This window comes from Salmo salar, chromosome 26 (genome assembly GCF_965601325.2).
Source record: "Salmo salar chromosome 26, fSalSal1, whole genome shotgun sequence".
Lineage (NCBI taxonomy): Eukaryota > Metazoa > Chordata > Actinopteri > Salmoniformes > Salmonidae > Salmo > Salmo salar.
The window spans coordinates 45,491,034-45,514,346 of record NC_138316.1 but is presented as its reverse complement, the minus strand read 5'-3'; the positions used below and the strand labels follow the sequence as shown (position 1 = coordinate 45,514,346).

The 23,313-nt window shown below is 44.7% G+C and overlaps 1 protein-coding gene across 1 annotated transcript; it reads left to right on the top strand.

Annotated features, from left to right (window-relative positions):
* Positions 1-118: 118 nt before the first annotated feature.
* On the top strand, positions 119-23,088 carry LOC106593969 (potassium voltage-gated channel subfamily KQT member 1). Its single transcript, XM_082969902.1, has 15 exons — positions 119-206; positions 415-493; positions 1,646-1,742; positions 2,031-2,171; positions 2,626-2,736; positions 2,986-3,081; positions 3,555-3,668; positions 3,974-4,112; positions 5,217-5,273; positions 5,450-5,573; positions 16,326-16,401; positions 18,597-18,691; positions 19,322-19,368; positions 19,681-19,742; positions 20,401-23,088. The coding sequence occupies exons 1-15, from the start codon at positions 119-121 to the stop codon at positions 20,632-20,634; spliced, it is 1,560 nt and encodes a 519-aa protein (XP_082826028.1). The 3' UTR covers positions 20,635-23,088.
* The last annotated feature ends 225 nt before the right edge of the window (positions 23,089-23,313 follow it).

The window sequence follows — 23,313 nt, the reverse complement described above, 5'->3', positions numbered from 1 at the left end:
TGTACCATGGTTCCTTCCTGTAACATGTCTCCCTCCAGCAACATGGTTCTCCTTCCTGTAACATGTCTCCCTCCTGTAACATGTCTCCCTCCAGCAACATGGTTCTCCTTCCTGTAACATGTCTCCCTCCTGTAACATGTCTCCCTCCAGTAACATGGTTCTCCTCTACTGTACCATGGTTCCTTCCTGTAACATGTCTCCCTCCAGTAACATGGTTCTCCTTCCTGTAACATGTCTCCCTCCTGTAACATGGTTCTCCTTCCTGTAACATGTCTCCCTCCAGTAACATGGTTCTCCTCTACTGTACCATGGTTCCTTCCTGTAACATGTCTCCCTCCTGTAACATGGTTCTCCTTCCTGTAACATGTCTCCCTCCAGTAACATGGTTCTCCTCTACTGTGTGCTTCTCTGCAGATTTGATTGTAGTGGTGGCCTCCATTATCGTGCTGGTAGTAGGCTCCAATGGACAGGTGTTTGCCACATCTGCTGTCAGGTAAGACACTGGCCCTCGACTCTCATGTCCAAAGTTTCCTACGTTTCCAGCACGATCATGCAGGGCTCCAGACTGCGACCATTTAGTTGCATTTGGCTACACCTTTGACTTGGCTATGGCGAGTTACATTTTTTTATTGGTCGCATTGGTGCAAGCTGCACATTCTACATGGTCACCTCACTCTAAACTTGGCTGAAACCATGATTTGGTCAAATAGTCATGTGCATTATTATCCTCATGACTCCTGTAATGAAGATCTCTGCCCCTGTGCCTGTTTAGCTGGGGCCTGCTGCTGTAATGAAGGTCTCTGCCCCTGTGCCTGTTTAGCTGGGGCCTGCTGCTGTAATGAAGGTCTCTGCCCCTGTGCCTGTTTAGCTGGGGCCTGCTGCTGTAATGAAGGTCTCTGCCCCTGTGCCTGTTTAGCTGGGGCCTGCTGCTGTAATGAAGGTCTCTGCCCCTGTGCCTGTTTAGCTGGGGCCTGCTGCTGTAATGAAGGTCTCTGCCCCTGTGCCTGTTTAGCTGGGGCCTGCTGCTGTAATGAAGGTCTCTGCCCCTGTGCCTGTTTAGCTGGGGCCTGCTGCTGTAATGAGCGAGCCACTTACTCACTCTCTCCTCGCATTCCAGGAGATTTTTATTTTCTTCCGATTGTATAGGCTGTAACATTTCAAAATCTAATTGCGGGTAATAAACAGCTTTGGAAGCAATTTTTATTGACTTTAGTGTTAGAATCCTACATGGCCACCAGCAGTGGGTATTATTTTTGAGTTAGCGATCAAGCTAATGTGTTTGGAGTTTCCACTTACTCAGGTGGTGAAATAGTCCGAAATAAATCAGCCTATGATATTATTGTACATAAAAGATGTGGGCAAATGTATCTCTATTGAACAAAAGAATTATAGACTATTTGTCCCAAAATTCATGACATCACTGGATTTGTTGAATCATGCATTCCTGCATGGACATGTTAGATGAAACAACTTATTTCTTGAATACCATCTCAGTAGTCTGTCTATAACTAAATCATTTTATCAGATGATTACTAATTGTTTTCTATTGTGTGATGCCGCAGAAAAACAAATTGGTGCCAGCAGTTCCATCAGGGGAAAATGTTTGTCTGGAGCCCCGATCACAGAGAGTGTGTTCTCGTTCCAGAGGGATTCGCTTCCTGCAGATCCTGCGTATGCTCCATGTGGACCGGCAGGGAGGGACGTGGCGTCTGCTGGGCTCTGTGGTCTTCATCCACAGACAGGTTAGTTTGGATCCTTGAAAAGCGCTATATAAATACCATGGATTTTTATTATTATGAGTTGTTCACTGCACAGATTAACAGAGTTGACAAACACTAACACACACTCCTAATTTAATGCTGAGCGACAAACTTTTCTTCGTTATTAATAACTTTCTTCCTCTCTAGATAACTATGTTAAATAACTTGTCTCGTGTGTGTGCGTGCCTGCGTGCGCGTGTTTCTTTGTGTATGTGTGCCTTTGTGTGCGTGCGTGCCTGCGTGCGTGTGTGTGTGCGTGTGTGTTTCCAGGAGCTCATCACCACGCTGTACATTGGTTTCCTGGGGCTCATCTTCTCCTCCTACTTTGTGTACCTGGCAGAGAAGGATGCTGTGGACAGCAATGGAGCCAATGAGTTTGAGAGCTACGCTGACGCCTTGTGGTGGGGGGTGGTAAGGCTGCTGTGTGTGTGTGTGTGTGTGTGTGTGTGTGTGTGTGTGTGTGTGTGTGTGTGTGTGTGTGTGTGTTTCACAGGAGGTTGGTGGCACCTTAATTGGGGAGGACGGGCTCATGGTAATGACTAGAGCGGAATCAGTGGAATGGTATCAAATACATCAAACGCATGGTTTCCATGGTTTCCAGGTGTTTGATGCCGTTCCATTTACTCTGTTACAGCCATTATAATGAGCTGTCCTCCCCTCAGCAGCCTCCACTGGAGTGTGTGTGTGTGTGTGTGTGTGTGTGTGTGTGTGTGTGTGTGTGTGTGTGTGTGTGTGTGTGTGTGTGTGTGTGTGTGTGTGTGTGTGTGTGTGTGTGTGGTGTGTGTGTGTGTGTGTGTGTGTCTGGCTTCACTTAACAGGGCAGGTGTTTGGGATGACTCTTCTAGCAGTCTTTGGTCTTTTGCAGGTGACCGTGACAACTATAGGCTATGGAGACAAGGTACCTCAGACGTGGATCGGTAAAACCATTGCATCGTGTTTCTCGGTCTTTGCCATCTCCTTCTTCGCCCTACCAGCTGTAAGTGCAGTAACCAGGTGGAAAGATACTGTTTGTTCATCAGTAACACCGTGAAGCACACTCTTAGAAAAAAAGGGTTATTCATTTGTCCCCATAGGATAACCTTTTTTCCTTCCAGGTAGAACCCTTTGGTGGTGAAAGGGTTCTACTTGGAACTCAAAATAGTTATTTTCAGAGGGTTCTCCTTAGGGGACAATTGAAGAACCCTTTATGGTACTAGGTGTAGTAATCCTCTGCGTTTGTTTGCAGGGGATCCTAGGTTCAGGCTTTGCCCTGAAGGTTCAACAGAAACAGAGGCAGAAGCACTTCAACAGACAGATCCCTGCAGCTGCCATTCTCATCCAGGTGAGCCTGACAGAGACAGTCCCAGTGAAACCGACATCAGTGTGCTAGATAAGCAATATTAGCTTCCTCCTCTCTGATTACAACTCAGAGTAAACTGTCTGTTCCACAGCTCAAACCCGGGGCCCTCTGCCTCGCTAACACGCTTGACCGCCCTCCTTGACAACGTACGAACCAGTTGAGCTATAGAAAAGGATCCAATTCGATGGCACAATTGGCGACATTTCAAGCTAGCCGTGAAGTGAGCTTTTCGGCCCATTCTTATCTCTGTTATACCAGCATGCTCTTTTACTTCACAACAACTGTTGAATTTCAGGAAACCTATTATTCTGGAGATGCTGTGGAGCTTGGTTAGGTAGATGTGTTCCTCACTATTCCTTAAAAGTACCTTCATCTCGAGTCAACTGTGGTGTAGATTCTAGTAGTCACCTGCAATGTTAATGTCTGTTTACTTCCTGATCACATTCTCTGTCCAGACTTCTTGGAGGGTCTTTGCTGTGGAGAACCCTGACTCGGCCACCTTCAAAATGTTTGTGAGGAGACCTGCTCTGCCCAGCTCCTCTGTATCCAGTCCCAAGCCCAAGAAAACGGTCAGCTGTCCATATACAATCACTGGTTATCAGATCGATGCTATTTCATTCATTCATTCATCAATCCTTTCATCTACCCATCCATTTATCCACCCACCCATTTACCCACCCTTCCATTTACCCATCCAGACATCCGCTGTCCGTCCGTCCATTGACCCACCCATCCATTCATCATCCATCCACCCACCCACCCATCCACCCATCCACCATCCGTATACCCACCCACCCATCCATTCATCCATCATCCATCCGCCCATCCATCCATCTGTCCATCCGTCCATTCACGTCTGTCCCTCTGTAAACAGGTGAAGCTGAGGAGGAAGTTGAAGAGCAGTGAGAAGGACGACGGGCCTGGTTCTCCCACTGTTCCCAGTATCTCCTACGACTCTGTGTTCAATAGTGGGAGGGAGCTCAGCTCTGACGTCTACAGCACTGTGTGTACAGGTAGGAGAGGGGTACTCTCCTATATATATTTACACTGCATCTTAGTGGCTTGGAGTAGCCTAAGGGGCAGTTCACCCACATTTTAATGGCACTCTGCCAGGGTTTATCAGAGCCAATTCCATTTTTGTCAATTGAATTATGATTAATTTAATTCATGAATTAGACGTTTCCCACGGTTTTCAACACACTCTCTATTCTCTTTCCCTCTCTGTTTCTCTTTCTCTCCTCCTCTTTTTCCCTATCTGCTGTTTCTGGCTTCTGTTTAGCTGAAGCCCTAGGATGTGGTGAGCTCCTGTTAGTGTCCACTTCTCCTGTCCAGTCACTGTTGACCAATCACTGTTACTGTCCTCTTGACCAATCACTGCATCTGTTACTGTCCTCTTGACCAATCACTGCATCTGTTACTGTCCTCTTGACCAATCACTGCATCTGTTACTGTCCTCTTGACCAATCACTGCATCTGTTACTGTCCTCTTGACCAATCACTGCAGCTGTTACTGTCCTCTTGACCAATCACTGCAGCTGTCCTCTTGGCCAATCACTGTCTCGGTTACTGTTATATCTGTCTCTCACTGCCTGCTCCTTCTGTACAGTTGTGTATAGGTACATAACCCTTTAGTCAGTCAACTGCAGATAAATCAGTCTTCAGTTGAATGTGTGAGTTCCAGCACATTGGCAGCAGCATAGAGGTTGTAGTGGTTCTGGAACCCCCTTCAAAATGTCCCAATTGTGCCACCATTCTATCTTGTTATCATGATTATCTCAGTACCATGTTGGTGTTTCAGGCTGGGTTTCTATAAAGCACTTTGTGACAACTGCTGATGTAAAGAAGGCTTTCTAAAAATATATTTGAATGCATACAAAGATAACCCACTGCCCCCTTAGTCCCCATCCACCTGCCTGCATCCTCCGTTCCCACCCAGAAACCATGCTTCCCATCCCATCCCGCCTAGCTCCCACCTCCCTCCATGACCCATAGAAAGCCTGCCTCCCAGCCTTTCCCATCCCACCCAGAGGATCATGTATCTACTAGATTGCTAGCTACATGATCCTCTTGTGTGTTTGTCTCCATCCCTCCCTCCCCTCCTCTTCTTGGTCTCACAGATACCCAGCAGTCCTGGACCTCTCTTTCCTCCCTTACATTCAGCTCGCCACTCCCAGGTAACAAGCACTGAGCTGTTTTGTTTTCGCTACAGAAATATATAAATGTGAAAGGGTTGCATGGATTTTTTAAAATTACATTATAAGATCATAGGGAAATCTTCTGTCACTTGGCTATGCATATTCTGAGTGTGTGTGTGCCTGCGATGCTTGGGACTGTGTGTGTGTGTTGGCAGTGAAAAAGACCCCTGGTTTGTTGGAGGTGCAGCCCCCTCGTCCCCTCCAGAGGAACAGCAGCTTTGGGGACGATCTGGACCAGGAGGACCAGTGTGTTCTGACCCCAGTCACCCACGTGTCACAGTCAGTTTGTTTCCCCCTCACAGTCTGTCGTCTATCACCCACATGTCACAGTCAGTCTGTTTCCCTTTCAGTCTGTCGTCTATCACCCACGTGTCACAGTCAGTTTGTTTCCCTTTCAGTCTGTCGTCTATCACCCACGTGTCACAGTCAGTTTGTTTCCTCCTCACAGTCTGTCGTCTATCACCCACGTGTCACAGTCAGTTTGTTTCCTCCTCACAGTCTGTGGTCTATCACCCACGTGTCAGTCAGTTTGTTTCCCTTTCAGTCTGTCGTCTATCACCCACGTGTCACAGTCAGTTTGTTTCCCCCTCACAGTCTGTCGTCTATCACCCACATGTCACAGTCAGTCTGTTTCCCTTTCAGTCTGTCGTCTATCACCCACGTGTCACAGTCAGTTTGTTTCCCTTTCAGTCTGTCGTCTATCACCCACGTGTCACAGTCAGTTTGTTTCCTCCTCACAGTCTGTAGTCTATCACCCACGTGTCACAGTCAGTTTGTTTCCTCCTCACAGTCTGTCGTCTATCACCCACGTGTCACAGTCAGTTTGTTTCCCTTTCAGTCTGTCGTCTATCACCCACGTGTCACATCAGTTTGTTTCCCTTTCAGTCTGTCGTCTATCACCCACGTGTCAGTCAGTTTGTTTCCCTTTCAGTCTGTCGTCTATCACCCACGTGTCACAGTGAGTTTGTTTCCCCCTCACAGTCTGTCGTCTATCACCCACGTGTCACAGTCAGTTTGTTTCCCTTTCAGTCTGTCGTCTATCACCCACGTGACACAGTCAGTCTGTTTCCCTTTCAGTCTGTGGTCTATCACTCACGTGTCACAGTCAGTCTGTTTCCCTTTCATTCTGTGGTCTATCACCCACGTGACACAGTCAGTCTGTTTCCCTTTCAGTCTGTCGTCTATCACCCACGTGACACAGTCAGTCTGTTTCCCTTTCAGTCTGTGGTCTATCACCCACGTGTCACAGTCAGTCTGTTTCCCTTTCAGTCTGTGGTCTATCACCCACGTGTCAGTCAGTTTGTTTCCCTTTCAGTCTGTCGTCTATCACCCACGTGTCACAGTCAGTCTGTTTCCCTTTCAGTCTGTGGTCTATCACCCACGTGTCAGTCAGTTTGTTTCCCTTTCAGTCTGTCGTCTATCACCCACGTGTCACAGTCAGTCTGTTTCCCTTTCAGTCTGTCGTCTATCACCCACGTGTCACAGTCAGTCTGTTTCCCTTTCAGTCTGTCGTCTATCACCCACGTGTCACATCAGTTTGTTTCCCTTTCAGTCTGTCGTCTATCACCCACGTGTCACAGTCAGTTTGTTTCCCTTTCAGTCTGTCGTCTATCACCCACGTGTCACAGTCAGTCTGTTTCCCTTTCAGTCTGTGGTCCATCACCCACGTGTCACAGTCAGTCTGTTTCCCTTTCAGTCTGTCGTCTATCACCCACGTGTCACAGTCAGTCTGTTTCCCTTTCAGTCTGTCGTCTATCACCCACGTGTCACAGTGAGTTTGTTTCCCCCTCACAGTCTGTCGTCTATCACCCACGTGTCACAGTCAGTTTGTTTCCCTTTCAGTCTGTCGTCTATCACCCACGTGACACAGTCAGTCTGTTTCCCTTTCAGTCTGTGGTCTATCACCCACGTGTCACAGTCAGTTTGTTTCCCTTTCAGTCTGTCGTCTATCACCCACGTGACACAGTCAGTCTGTTTCCCTTTCAGTCTGTGGTCTATCACCCACGTGTCACAGTCAGTTTGTTTCCCTTTCAGTCTGTCGTCTATCACCCACGTGTCACAGTCAGTCTGTTTCCCTTTCAGTCTGTGGTCTATCACCCACGTGTCAGTCAGTCAGTTTCCCTTTCAGTCTGTCGTCTATCACCCACGTGTCACAGTCAGTTTGTTTCCCCCTCACAGTCTGTCGTCTATCACCCACGTGTCACAGTCAGTTTGTTTCCCCCTTTCAGTCTGTGGTCCATCACCCACGTGTCATAGTGAGTCAATGACACAATGACATCATCATAACCCTGCTCTCGGATTGGTCCCTTCATAATGACATTGTCATAACCCTGCTCTGTGATTGCGCCTTTCATAATGACATCATTATAACCCTGCTTTCTGAATGGTCCCATCATAATGACATCATCACAGTGAGTCTGTTTCCCTTTCAGTCTGTGCTCTATTTCCAGCCTGATCCTCAGTTACCGTAACAGCGGTTGCTCCTCAGTTACCGTAACAGCGGTTGCTCCTCAGTTACCGTAACAGCGGTTGCTCCTCAGTTACCGTAACAGCGGTTGCGCCTCAGTTACCGTAACAGCGGTTGCGCCTCAGTTACCGTAACAGCGGTTGCTCCTCAGTTACCGTAACAGCGGTTGCTCCTCAGTTACCGTAACAGCGGTTGCGCCTCAGTGACCGTAACAGCGGTTGCTCCTCAGTGACCGTAACAGCGGTTGCGCCTCAGTGACCGTAACAGCGGTTGCTCCTCAGTTACCGTAACAGCGGTTGCTGCTCAGTGACCGTAACAGCGGTTGCGCCTCAGTTACCGTAACAGCGGTTGCTCCTCAGTTACCGTAACAGCGGTTGCGCCTCAGTTACCGTAACAGTGGTTGCAGCTCTCTTGATGATGACTAACCTTGTCTGATACCTGAAGACTTAGCTCCCTGAGGACACACACAGATAGACACAAAAACACATGCGCAAACACACACACAAACACACTTGCATAGTATGCGTATCATGGGCATAGTGAAAGCCACTGTGATATAGACCTCTGTGAGAAAAGTGGTGTAAATGAGGCTGAGTTCCTGTCCCTGAAGGCTCCATACTAAACAGTGGGGTAATGGGTCAGGCTGGCTATTGCATGCAGGGACATCATTAACTGGGACCCTCTCTCTGCCCCATTACCTGCTAAACCCCTTGAAACCAGCACGGCCCCATTAAACAACGCTCCTTAATTAAACAAGCAGGGACCACTGTGTTCCCGAGTGGCGCAGCGATCTTAACCAGTCCCTGGTTCGAATCCAGGCTGTATCACATCTGGCCGTGATTGGGAGTCCCATAGGGCGGCACACAATTGGCCCAGCATCGTCCAGGTTTGGCCGGGGTAGGCCGTCATTGTAAATAAGAATTTGTTTTAACTGACTTGCCTAGTTAAATAAAGGTTAAATGTACAAAATTGTAAAAAAAATATAAAAAAAGAAGAATCACTTTCTAGGCATATTAGACTGATTTATCCTTCACTAAAATGGCTGCCATTATCAGCACACTGTGTAACTATGAGGATCTATGACATCAGGTCCTCTCGTGATCTCTGTGTGTTATAGGCTAATGGTTTTGGCTAATGGCTACTGTCAGGTATAGTAAGGTATATCATTGGTTGATTGGGGCCTGTGACTCCAAAAATGGGTGTCTACTAGCTACTGGCTATAGATAGATGCAGGCTTATTATGGGCAGATTTTGCTCAGATGACACAGCAGTTATTTGTGATTTGTAAAACGTTCCTGGATTTTCCTACTGGCCTTTAATGTTTCTTGCAATTGTTTTGATGAGTTAACATGTGGTGTATTTTGACCAAGAAGATAAGGTTCCATTTTGTTCCTGTTTATGTTATCCTGATTGCAGTGGTGGGCAGTCGAGGAGGTAGCTCTGTTCTTTCCCATCAGGGGAGGGCACTGGAGAGGTCATGAATGGCAGGCAGCTACTGTTCAGCTCCCTGGTAGATAACAGACAAAATGACTCCACAATCTTTAGCACAATGATAGCAGGGGAGGGGGCGGCCATTTTGTGATAGTGCTGCTGTTTGTAGTTTGGTTTAAGACTCCCACTCGGTCATTGACAGCTACTAGTATGAAGATAGAGTAGCACCTATAGACATTCATAACGTGTCAAATCAAAGATGTTAACTCATCTTGGATGTTTTTGGCCTAAAGAAAGTAGGAGGAGTCAGCGTTGCTTGCCAGAGGTCCTCATCTAGCATTGTGTTGGTCACAGTGTCAGCTGCTCTGAGATCAGAGAGAGAGGGAGTGGCTGTTTAGACCAGGGTGTTGACACCAGTAATGACATGACCTTTTCCTGTCACTTTCAGCTCCTTTGATATGCTTGCCTTGTTGTTGTCCCCAACAAACAAACAAACAGAAAGACAAACAGACAGACACAGTCCAGACCCACACTACCAAGGTCATTTCTCCTCTTGTCACCCAAGTGTCACTTTGGTGAAAGAGGGGGAGAGAGAGTTAGAGAGAGGGCGAGGGCGAGCGGGCGTGATTACATCCATGGGTGGTTGTCTAGGCCAGGGGTTAAAGTTAGTGCAGGGTCTTCTAGGTTTAGGCTTGGTGTGTTTGGTTGTCTAGGCCAGGGGTTAAAGTTAGTGCAGGGTCTTCTAGGTTTAGGTTTGGTGTGTTTGGTTGTCTAGGCCAGGGGTTAAAGTTAGTGCAGGGTCTTCTGGGTTTAGGTTTGGTGTGTTTGGTTGTCTAGGCCAGGGGTTAAAGTTAGTGCAGGGTCTTCTAGGTTTAGGTTTGGTGTGTTTGGTTGTCCAGGCCAGGGGTTAAAGTTAGTGCATGGTCTTCTAGGTTTAGGTTTGGTGTGTTTGGTTGTCTAGGCCAGGGGTTAAAGTTAGTGCAGTGTCTTCTAGGTTTAGGCTTGGTGTGTTTGGTTGTCTAGGCCAGGGGTTAAAGTTAGTGCAGGGTCTTCTAGGTTTAGGTTTGGTGTGTTTGGTTGTCTAGGCCAGGGGTTAAAGTTAGTGCAGGGTCTTCTAGGTTTAGGTTTGGTGTGTTTGGTTGTCTAGGCCAGGGGTTAAAGTTAGTGCAGGGTCTTCTAGGTTTAGGTTTGGTGTGTTTGGTTGTCTAGGCCAGGGGTTAAAGTTAGTGCAGGGTCTTCTAGGTTTAGGTTTGGTGTGTTTGGTTGTCTAGGCCAGGGGTTAAAGTTAGTGCATGGTCTTCTATGTTTAGGCTTGGTGTGTTTGGTTGTCTAGGCCAGGGGTTAAAGTTAGTGCAGGGTCTTCTAGGTTTAGGTTTGGTGTGTTTGGTTGTCTAGGCCAGGGGTTAAAGTTAGTGCAGGGTCTTCTAGGTTTAGGCTTGGTGTGTTTGGTTGTGTAGGGGTGGTAAGATTACTGCAAGAGTGCAGGGATGACAGAATGAAATAGACTTTTAGTTGCCTACCCAGTAACAGAATGAAATAGACTTTTAGTTGCCTACCCAGTAACAGAATGAAATAGACTATTAGTTGCCTACCCAGTAACAGAATGAAATAGACTTTTAGTTGCCTACCCAGTAACAGAATGAAATAGACTTTTAGTTGCCTACCCAGTAACAGAATGAAATAGACTTTTAGTTGCCTACCCAGTAACAGAATGAAATAGACTTTTAGTTGCCTACCCAGTAACAGAATGAAATAGACTTTTAGTTGCCTACCCAGTAACAGAATGAAATAGACTTTTAGTTGCCTACCCAGTAACAGAATGAAATAGACTTTTAGTTGCCTACCCAGTAACAGAATTAAATAGACTTTTAGTTGCCTACCCAGTAACAGAATGAAATAGACTTTTAGTTGCCTACCCAGTAACAGAATGAAATAGACTTTTAGTTGCCTACCCAGTAACAGAATGAAATAGACTTTTAGTTGCCTACCCAGTAACAGAATGAAATAGACTATTAGTTGCCTACCCAGTAACAGAATGAAATAGACTATTAGTTGCCTACCCAGTAACAGAATGAAATAGACTTTTAGTTGCCTACCCAGTAACAGAATGAAATATACTTTTAGTTGCATACCCAGTCACACCCCCCCTTTCAATTCCTCTTCCTCTATGGTGGATGTCCCAAGTTCCCCTTCTCAGTCCTCCCCAGATCAGAGTGGTGTGCTGCTGGTTCTATCGGGGTGATGAGACCTGACAGACTACAGGTTCTATCGGGGTGATGAGACCTGACAGACTACAGGTTCTATCAGGGTGATGAGGCCTGACAGACTACAGGTTCTATCGGGGTGATGAGACCTGACAGACTACAGGTTCTATCAGGGTGATGAGACCTGACAGACTACAGGTTATATCGGGGTGATGAGACCTGACAGACTACAGGTTCTATCGGGGTGATGAGACCTGACAGACTACAGGTTCTATCGGGGTGATGAGACCTGACAGACTACAGGTTCTATCAGGGTGATGAGACCTGACAGACTACAGGTTCTATCGGGGTGATGAGACCTGACAGACTACAGGTTCTATCAGGGTGATGAGACCAGACAGACTACAGGTTCTATCAGGGTGATGAGACCAGACAGACTACAGGTTCTATCAGGGTGAAGCGGCCAGACAGACTACAGGTTCTATCAGGGTGATGAGACCAGACAGACTACAGGTTCTATCAGGGTGATGAGACCTGACAGACTACAGGTTATATCAGGGTGATGAGACCTGACAGACTACAGGTTCTATCAGGGTGAAGCGGCCTGACAGACTACAGGTTATATCAGGGTGATGAGACCTGACAGACTACAGGTTATATCAGGGTGATGAGACCTGACAGACTACAGGTTCTATCAGGGTGATGAGACCTGACAGACTACAGGTTCTATCAGGGTGAAGCGGCCAGACAGACTACAGGTTATATCAGGGTGATGAGACCTGACAGACTACAGGTTATATCAGGGTGATGAGACCTGACAGACTACAGGTTCTATCAGGGTGATGAGACCTGACAGACTACAGGTTCTATCAGGGTGATGAGACCTGACAGACTACAGGTTCTATCGGGTTGAAGCGGCCAGACAGACTACAGGTTCTATCAGGGTGATGAGACCTGACAGACTACAGGTTCTATCAGGGTGATGAGACCAGACAGACTACAGGTTCTATCGGGGTGATGAGACCTGACAGACTACAGGTTCTATCAGGGTGATGAGACCAGACAGACTACAGGTTCTATCAGGGTGAAGCGGCCTGACAGACTACAGGTTATATCAGGGTGATGAGACCTGACAGACTACAGGTTCTATCAGGGTGATGAGACCTGACAGACTACAGGTTCTATCAGGGTGATGAGACCTGACAGACTACAGGTTCTATCGGGGTGATGAGACCTGACAGACTACAGGTTCTATCAGGGTGATGAGACCTGACAGACTACAGGTTCTATCGGGTTGAAGCGGCCAGACAGACTACAGGTTCTATCAGGGTGATGAGACCTGACAGACTACAGGTTCTATCGTGGTGATGTGACTTGACAGACTACAGGTTCTATCGTGGTGATGTGACTTGACAGACTACAGGTTCTATCGTGGTGATGAGACCAGACAGACTACAGGTTCTATCGGGGTGATGAGACCAGACAGACTACAGGTTCTATCAGGGTGATGAGACCAGACAGACTACAGGTTATATCGGGGTGATGAGACCTGACAGACTACAGGTTCTATCGGGGTGATGAGACCTGACAGACTACAGGTTCTATCAGGGTGATGAGGCCTGACAGACTACAGGTTCTATCGGGGTGATGAGACCTGACAGACTACAGGTTCTATCAGGGTGATGAGACCTGACAGACTACAGGTTATATCGGGGTGATGAGACCTGACAGACTACAGGTTCTATCGGGGTGATGAGACCTGACAGACTACAGGTTCTATCGGGGTGATGAGACCTGACAGACTACAGGTTCTATCGGGGTGATGAGACCTGACAGACTACAGGTTCTATCGGGGTGATGAGACCTGACAGACTACAGGTTATATCAGGGTGAAGCGGCCAGACAGACTACAGGTTCTATCAGGGTGATGAGACCTGACAGACTACAGGTTCTATCAGGGTGATGAGACCTGACAGACTACAGGTTCTATCAGGGTGATGAGACCAGACAGACTACAGGTTCTATCAGGGTGATGAGACCTGACAGACTACAGGTTATATCAGGGTGATGAGACCTGACAGACTACAGGTTCTATCAGGGTGATGAGACCTGACAGACTACAGGTTCTATCAGGGTGATGAGACCTGACAGACTACAGGTTCTATCAGGGTGAAGCGGCCAGACAGACTACAGGTTCTATCAGGGTGATGAGACCTGACAGACTACAGGTTATATCAGGGTGATGAGACCTGACAGACTACAGGTTCTATCAGGGTGATGAGACCAGACAGACTACAGGTTCTATCAGGGTGATGAGACCTGACAGACTACAGGTTCTATCAGGGTGATGAGACCTGACAGACTACAGGTTCTATCAGGGTGATGAGACCTGACAGACTACAGGTTCTATCAGGGTGATGAGACCTGACAGACTACAGGTTCCCTCTAATGGATGCTAAGCACCAGGACCATCCACCACTTAGTGAAAGCACTACTCTGAGCTTAGTGTTTACAACGACACTCAAAGACAGATCCACTAAAGGTTTGGAACCACCCGTGTTTTTTGAGCCACTTTATCAGAGGCAAATGACAGAGACATTGAGTATAAAACATAAATGTTTCTGAGCCACATACATATTCATCAATATATTTATTTACTGTATGTTGCAAAACCACTTAGTTGACACCCACTGGGCAAAAAGTGGTTGAATCAATGTTGTTTCCATGTAATTTCAACCGATAAATGTTTATGTGATGACGTTCAATCAATGTGGAAAACTGACTGGTTTCGCAAAAAGTCAACATAAGGGAATTTTGCCTTTTTCACCAAAATGTTTACCTAAATCCAATGACATGGTTCATTTTTTTGGTAATTTTACATTTATTTCACGTTAGTTTACAATTCAACCAAATGTAAATCAAAACTAAACATTAAACTTGTCTGTGTCCAGTGGGCAGTGATTGCTGTGAATGAAGCCTCATAAGATAATCAGCCCTAAACTCTCTGCTAGAAGTGTAGTCTGTAGGGAATGGCCCCATCTCAATCTGGCTCAATCTGTTTATTCAGAAGAAATGAGGCCGGGGTCAATTTAGGCAGCATTTATGCTGACACACCCTGACACTCTTCAGCTACAGAATTACCCTCATGCTCTAGGGCAGGGATTCTCAACTGGTGGGTCGCAACCAAAATTTGGGTCGAGGGAGGTTTTGAGTGGGTCATGGGAGTAAAAAATATAATAATGTATGAAGAAATACTCTGGTCTGAACTCAAATAACTTAAAACAAGGAGAAAGTATGTAGTCATGATAACACATATTTTTATGAGTAATTTAATTTCTGAAAATGTTTTCTTCAATCACAGTATTTCCAGTATAGAACTATTATCAGTACTATGTTAGTTGATTTTGTGGTCTCAAGCCAGTGAGTTTATTAACATTCTTCATATGGGCAAAATGGTATTATTGACAATGAAAGAGTTGGGAATGTTGTTCCCTTGTCATATAATTGCTACAATTACTATCAATATAGCCTTTGAAAATACAAATATAGTTTTCCAGATTGTATTTTGACGATTATTTTTCGCGATGCGAATATTGGGGTGCGACTGAGACGACCTGGTTCAATTTGGGTCCCGAGGCAAAACCAGTTGAGAACCACTGTTGTAGGGTACTGTACAAATTAATTTCCTTGTGACTGTATGGTTTACTTGACTAGTTTTGACTTGAGAATATTCCTGGATAGTTGGTAAGCAACTCCAGTGTATATTTGGCCTTGTGTTTTAGGCTATTGTCCTGCTGAAAGGTTAATTAATTTCCCAGTGTCTGGTGGAAAGCAGACTGAACCTGGTTTTCCTCTAGGATTTAGCCTGTGTTTAGCTCCATTCATTTTATTTTTTATCCTGAAATACTCCCCCGGTCCTTAACGATTACAAGCATACCCATAACATGATGCAGCCACCACTGTGCTTGAAAATATGGAGAGGGGTACTCAGTAATGTGTTTTATTGTATTTTCCCCAAACATAACACTTTGTATTTAGGACGAAAAGTGAATTGCTTTGCCACATTGTTTTGAAGTATTACTTTAGTGCATTGTTGCATACAGATTAATGTTTTGGAATATTTCTATTCTGTACAGGCTTCCTTTTTTTCACGCTGTTATTTAGATCAGTATTGTGGAGTAACTACAGATGTTGTTGATCCATCCTCAGTTTTCTCCTATCACAACCATTCAACTCTGTAACTGTTTTAAAGTCACCATGGGCCTCATGGTGAAATCCCTGAGCAGTTTCCTTCCTTTCTGTCAACTGAGTTAGGAAGGACACCTGTATCTTTGTAGTGACTGGGTGTATTGATACACCATCCAAAGTGTAATTAATAACTTCACCATGCTCAAAGGGATATTCAATGTCTGCTTTTTATTTTTATCCGTATACCAATAGGTGACCTTCTTTGTGAGGCATTGGAAAATCTCCCTGGTCCTTGTGGTTGAATCTGTGTTTGAAATTCACTGCTCGACTAAGGGACTTTACAGATAATTGTTTGTGTGGTGTAGAGAGATGAGGTAGTCATTCACAAATATATTATTATTGCACACAGAGTGAGTCCATGCAACTTATTAAGTGACTTGTTAAGAAACTGTTTTACTCCTGGACATATTTAGGCTTGTCATAACAAAGGGGTTGAATACTTATTGACTCAAGACATTTCAGCTTGTCATTTTTAATTAATTTGTAAACAAAAATAGAAAAACACAATTCCACTTTGACATTATGGGGTATTGTGTGTAGGCCAGTGACACAATTTTTTTTAGATTTAATCTATTTTAAATTCAGGCTGTAACACAACTAAATGTGTAAAAAGTAAAGGGGTGTGAATACTTTATGAATACTTTGCTATAAAAATCACTCATAGCCATCTATCTCACGCAGGCTGCAGGAGACTCACAGAGCAGCTATCCACGTGATCCTACGGATGCGCTACTTTGTCGCCAAGAAGAGATTCCAGGTGGGTACGTTGTTTGTAGGAGTGTTTTTGACCAGCAGAACGATCCACTGTATTGACAGATACCACTACCTACATTCTGGTATAGGCTACCACACCTGGGTTCTAATACTATTTCAGGAATTTTAATTACTTTTCAGTACATTTCAAAACAAGTATTCAGATATTTGAAAAAAAACAAGTAGTTAAATATTGAAATGTATTTGTAAATACACTTGGAAAGTATAAAACAAATACTCAAATACATTGACTCGAATGCATTTAACCCATGCATTTGAATAATTTGAAAGTACTTTCACATACATTTAGGTCGACGATATGTTTTTACAAATAACCATTCAAATCCTCAAATAAAAGTACTTGTTTTGGGCTGTTTATTTGAAAATACTCAAATACACAGAAAAAAGTATTTAAATAAATACTAAAATACACATGTATTTGCACCCAGGTATGAAGGCTACTGCTATTTCAGCTCTTTCCTCCTTCCCTCTCTACCCTAACAACATTACAATCCACTCCATACATTCAGACGTCCCCCCTTCTTCCCTCCTCTCTCACCCCCCCATCCTGGTTCTTTCTGGTTGCCCTCAGCAGTCAACACACAGCATATCCTGTTTTATCAGCAGGCTGTTAGCCGCAGACTAGCGCTAGGTAGCGCTTGGGACAATGATGTCACGCTGATGGCTGTTTACCCACCTCTTAATGGGACTGCCTGTCCTCACGTCCTCTTAACGGGTCTGCCTGTCCTCACTTCGGTGTGACTGTTTGCCTTCCGCACAGGCTGCCTTGATCAAGTCACACTGGGACTCCAGGACAAACAGGCAGCTTCACACTGCTGTCTGAGCGTGTGTTGTGGAGCTCAACCTAAAACTAACATAGTCAATCAATGAAGAGACTCTTCCCTCAGGCTGAAAAGCAGAACAGCGGACATCACTCAAGTTGTGTGTTTGCCTTTGAGTCTGTGTGTGTCTGGGTTCTCAGTTGTGTGTGTGTGTGGGGGGTGGGAGGGTGGTGGTGGGGGGGATTTGGACTTGGTTTTGGATTGTAGTGTTATTATGGTTGTGTGTGTGTGTGTGTGTGTGTGTGTGTGTGTGTGTGTGTGTGTGTGCAGAATGTCTTTATGTTTGGTGTGAAGTAGATGTGTTTGATCTGGTGACATATATATATATATATCTTTGGAACACCATCTACTGTGAGGCTGTGTTGAAGTACCGTAACATCTAAGTCCACGTCAGTTGAGGCCTGAGTTCAGCTGAGGTAGCTACTCTACTGGCTACAGGCCCACTGCTGCACTGCTCTACCCTGTTAGCACACTGCACGGCACACACAGAGAACCTGACTCTACAGTCAAACACACCTAGTGGCTCATGAAGGATAGATACTGAACATCAGTGGTGGAAAAAGTACCTGTCATACTTGAGTAAAAGTAAAGATACCTTAATAGAAAATGACTCAAGTAAAAGTCACCCAGTAAAATTCTACTTGAGTAAAAGTCTAAAAGTATTTGGTTTAAAATATACTTAAGTATCAAAAGTAAATATAATTTCTAAAATATACTTAAGTATCAAAAGTCAAAGTATAAATCATTCCAAATTCCTTATATTAAGCAAACCAGATGGCACCATTTTCTTGTTATTTTAATTTATGAAACGCCAGGGGCACACTCCAACATTCAGACATATTTTACAAACAAAGCATTTGAGTCCGCCAGATCAGAGGCAGTAGGGACGCCCAGGGATGTTCTCTTGATAAGTGTGTGAATTGGACTTTTCCTAACGAGTACTTTTGGGTGTCAAGGAAAATGTATGGAGTAAAAAGTACAATATTTTCTTTAGGAATGTAGTGCAGTAAAAGTTGTCAAAAATATAAATAGCATAGCTCTCAGATTAAAGTGGGCTAACACCATGAGTGTTTTAAGTCATAGTTCTCAGCTTTAAAGCTGCAATATGTCATTTTTTGGGGGGGGTGTCTGTGTATTGTCTTGACTGCTTTCAATAATTGTGTGTGTGTGTGTGGTATGACTGTCTGATGTGCTTACATCAGAGAGAAATCTTTTCATATATTCTCTAGTCTGCAACTCAAACTTCTTTTCACAAACTGTTAGAAAGACTTATTTTACAAGATGTCCGCTTTTTGATCTGTTGACTTCTTTAGAGTTTTTACTGCTGAGGGTGATTAACACTGTGTGTGTTCTGCAGCAAGCACGTAAGCCCTATGACGTGCGAGACGTGATCGAGCAGTATTCCCAAGGACACCTGAATCTCATGGTGCGCATCAAGGAGCTACAGAGGAGGTGGGCTGCATCTCAAGCTGTCTCTTAAGTCCCGTTCATTTCAAATTGATATCAAGGTCTTTATGCGGGTTAGCTCATCCATTGCAATTAACTCACTGATTAAAGTGCATATGACTTGCACACTACAGACCCACTGGGCACAGACGTCAGTTCAACATCTAGTTTTGATTTACATTTAGTTGAGTTGTCAACTAATGTGAATACAACGTCAAATCAACAACAAAAAATCACCATGTCATTAGATTTAGGTTAAAAGTTGGGTGAAAAAAAGATGAATTCCCTCACGTTGGTGATGTTTTGCAAAACCAATTAGTTTTCTACGTTGATACAACGTCATCACATAGATTTTTGAGGGTTTAAGTGATGTGGAAACAATGTTGTTTCAACCAGTTTTTGCCCAGTGGGGATGCAGTCTTTTTTTTTTGTCACACTCGTCTAGGTCAAAATCCACAGACATTTTTTTTTTACTGCATTAAATTGAAACAATAAATATCCTCATCACCACGGAAATTACATTTTGTGTCTGCCTTTCTCTCAGATTTTGACCCAGTTAAGTGCGGCATGCTGTGCCGTGACTGCACCTGTATATAACCCAATGCACTGCATTCAATGTGTTTAATTCTCCTCTAGACTGGACCAGTCTCTAGGGAAGCTGACCCTCTTCCAGACTAGCTCAGGTAAACAGTTCTCTACTGTAATTTACAGCATCTTAGAGGGGCTGGACACAGTGTACTATATCTCTACTGTAATTTGCAGCATCTTAGAGGGGCTGGACACTGTACTATATCTCTACTGTAATTTACAGCATCTTAGAGGGGCTGGACACAGTGTACTATATCTCTACTGTAATTTACAGCATCTTAGAGGGGCTGGACACAGTACTATATCTCTACTGTATCTTACAGCATCTTACGTCTCTTCTTGTTTCTTGTTACGTCTTCTTGTTTCGCTGGTTTATGACTTGGACCATGATGCTCCTGGGGCCAAAGACAAAGCCAAAGACAAAGGCACCAACACCATCGGCTCCAGACTCAACAGGATGGAGGACAAGGTAGGATGTTACTCCATGTTACACCCTCTGCTTTCTGAACAGAGTACAGCTACTCATCTACAGGTGCCATTTCTATTGTGCCTTTAACCAGATTTCAAAGCCCTCCATTTTGTGCCACCTTACCACAGCCAATGTTAAGCACCCAACTCAGTGACACACAGCAGCCATTTTGTGCCAAATCGGTTTGACCAAAATCTGTTTGTGCCAAGTCAGTTTGACTATAGAAAAGCCATCAATTTGGATCAACTGTGCTCAGACTGATGCTTTGCACAGGACAGTCAGGTTTTTTTCTCCAGCACAGAGGTCTGATAGGAGTGAATTCACTCTACACCGACATAATCAGTCCCCTAATGATATCCCTAGAAAGGAGTTGACAGCCAGGGTGGATTTTCATTTACAAAACTTTTCAAGTTTTCTATTTGTTTTGGCTTTCATTAAAACTCTTTTGATCATTTAATGTGGTATGATAATGTCTTGGTTTGTTTTCCCAAGATGAAAAGGATTTGGTGATTTGCCTGAAAAAGGCCGATAACGAGAACATTAGAATACACATTTCCATGTTCTGCAAAAACAGACAATAAAATAGAAAGAGTATCTATTAATTATATTATATTGGTCTGTACAGCATTGACTTTTCTGTTTGTCCATCTACTTACAGATACAACGCATGGACCAGACGCTCAACCAAATCGCAGAGTCCCTTACCCAGCTGTTGTCTGGGACAATCCAGGGGCAGGGGGACATGGGGGGAGCACAGGGGCAAGGTAGGAGGAGGTCACAGGGTGGGGCAGGTGTCCCCAGCCAGGATAGCCTACCCAGCTACGAGCAGCTCTCCACCGCAACCCTCCATCCATCCCTGCACCCCAGCCTCAGCCAGGACAAGAGCTCCTGAATCGACCATCCATCCATCCACCCCTCAACCCCAGTCTCAGCCAGGACAAGAGCTCCTGAATCGACCATCCATCCATCCATCCACCCCTCAACCCCAGTCTCAGCCAGGACAAGAGCTCCTGAATCGACCATCCATCCATCCACCCCTCAACCCCAGTCTCAGCCAGGACAAGAGCTCCTGAATCGACCATCCATCCACCCCTCAACCCCAGTCTCAGCCAGGACAAGAGCTCCTGAATCGACCATCCATCCACCCCTCAACCCCAGCCTCAGCCAGGACAAGAGCTCCTGAAGCCAAGAAACACCAAAACCACTTTGGCGCTTTCTCTCTGTCTTATTCTGAGATCAGTGTTCTTCATGATAATGAACCAGCTGTATAGTGCTAGGGCAAAAACTAAACGTGCACTCAGTGGGGGCCCCAGGACCGAGTTTGGGAAACCCTGCCCTAGAAAAGAACTGTATAGACAGGAGATTTAGCAACTCTTGGAGGACAATCGAATTAAATAAAAAATAAAAAATAAATTGTTAAAAGTGGAACCAACACATTTCAGCTTTTGGCCTTCTACTTTAAACAAAGATAATTGTATTTAATTCCAATGTCCTCCCAAGAGTTGCTATATCTCCTCTCTGCTTCAGTTTGCTCCTCAATTCATGCACCTTGGTTGGAGAGCGAGGTAGCGGCAGTGCTCCCTTCCCTAGAACAGAACAGTGCCTTAGCCTACAGGACAAGCCAGCTAGATACACAGACAGGACATATTTTTCATAGATCCTGGATATGATTATGTTTCTGAATTCTCATTTACTGCAATTGTCAATGTTCCGGGGGAACTTTTTTTGGAAATGTGAGCAAGCGCCATATTCAAACTCTTTCCCCTCAATCAAAAGGAAATAAGATTGAAGTGCATATATACCATTATTCCAGCTGTGTAAGAGTATTGGAATGTTACAATATCAAAAAGTAAAGGTAGTATTCAATTTGATTGAAATATGTTGATATGCAAAGCAAACACTTCAGTATAAAGGTAGCTATGTTTTGATGGTGAATATGGAATGATGTCCATACTAAAAGTATTCAGTTATAATAACACAATATGTTTTCAAAAGTTCTCCATGTATGTACCGTCAAAACGTAAACTAAAGTGTTGGGGCCGGGGTGAGGGCTTTTATGTAGATTTTCAGTGCAATCAAATTGTGTAGCTATCCTGTTTTTATAAAGATTTTGCATTGCCAATAAATGAATGTGGCAAATATCCATAACTTTTTGGGGGGTGATTGTCAAACAATTCTGTTCAACCATGGATCTTGCATTAATAATTAGTTATAGATTATTACTTCCAAGTTAGGTCATATAAATGTCCCATTGGAAGCTGTATGTGTGGAAGGTGCCTTAAAGGGCTATAACATCGAAGATACATTGTCCTGTCCCTTTAAAACCCACAACATTAACCATGCCCCCCCCCCCGGAGTAGACTCTATTCCATGAAGACCAAAGGGAGGGAAGAGTTAATTGCACCTAGATCCCCCTTCCCCTCTCATGTCTTGGACCTTGGGGGATGGTGGATGGGAGGACCAGTGGCGTGGCTAATACCAGAGCTTTGGACAGATGACCTCAGCTGCAGCAGATGGTGACCTCATCCCGCTTGCCTTCCGGGGATCCTTCCATTCCTTCAGTAGTAGTAGGCACACAGATAAAAGACCAGATGACCATCTGGGCCCTGCCTGCCTTCTGCCTGGGTGCTCATGACAATAGCACCCCCTCTCTAAGTGTAGTGTGTAAGTGTGGGGGTCTTTGTGGCAGTCATTGTGGTGCTTTTGGAGGTGGGTGAGGGGAGAGGAGAGAGGTGTTGCTATAGGGACACTGCTGGGTTCTAGTGCTTTGTAGAGGTCCGGTTGACTGGTCTTACTGGTCATTGTGCGAGTGAGTCAGTGTGATAAGACGGGCTTGGTATTCTGGCCAACAAAGAGGGAAATAACGGCTCATGTGCTGCTCCACAAACACGTCCTTTATCATGCTGGTGATCGTTACTATGTTTCAGTGTTGGTCTATGTTACATTCAGAATGGTCCTCATATTCTGGGTAGAGGCAAATAAACCTCTATGCTACTGCACTAACTGGCTTTGAACCAACTACATGTCAAGAAACATCAAGTATCTTGTCTAGAGTAAGTCAGTCATGTAGAGGGAATGTGATGTTTCTGCTATTAACATGTCCTATAGTGAACCTAGACAGAAAATTGTCCTGAATGAAGTTCTGCTGAGGTCGTGATAGAAATCCATCCATGTTTGACTTCTTAGTAGGTCTATTTATTAAATCTCACAACCATTCCGTCCTAGCTTAATAAAATGGGCCGAGACAGTATTAATACATAGATGGTCTTTCATCCTTTTGATTCCATTATAATGCCAACCGTTACAGTGCAGACCAAACTATTGCCAATAAAAGCCTGCTTGTCTATGTGTGGTGTGTTATATACTTAGTCTCCCCTACAGGCAGATCAACTGTCACTGTATGATGCACTGGACAAAGGAGAGGAAAAAAAGTTATATCATGAAGGGAATTCTATCAGTGGGTGGGCAATGGCAAGCCCTTGGGACAGATTTAATGAATAATTTTGATGGTAAAATTGGATGCCTTGGGGCGACACAATATAGATAGACCATCTGTTTCTGGAGGAAAGTG

Coding starts and splice junctions, on each gene's coding strand:
- LOC106593969 (XM_082969902.1), top strand. CDS start 119: ATGTCTCCCTCCTGTAACATGTCTCCCTCCAGTAACATGGTTCTCCTC. Junction 5,274..5,449: donor ATTCAGCTCGCCACTCCCAG/GTAACAAGCACT, acceptor GTGTGTTGGCAG/TGAAAAAGACCCCTGGTTTG. Junction 5,574..16,325: donor CCAGTCACCCACGTGTCACA/GTCAGTTTGTTT, acceptor TATCTCACGCAG/GCTGCAGGAGACTCACAGAG.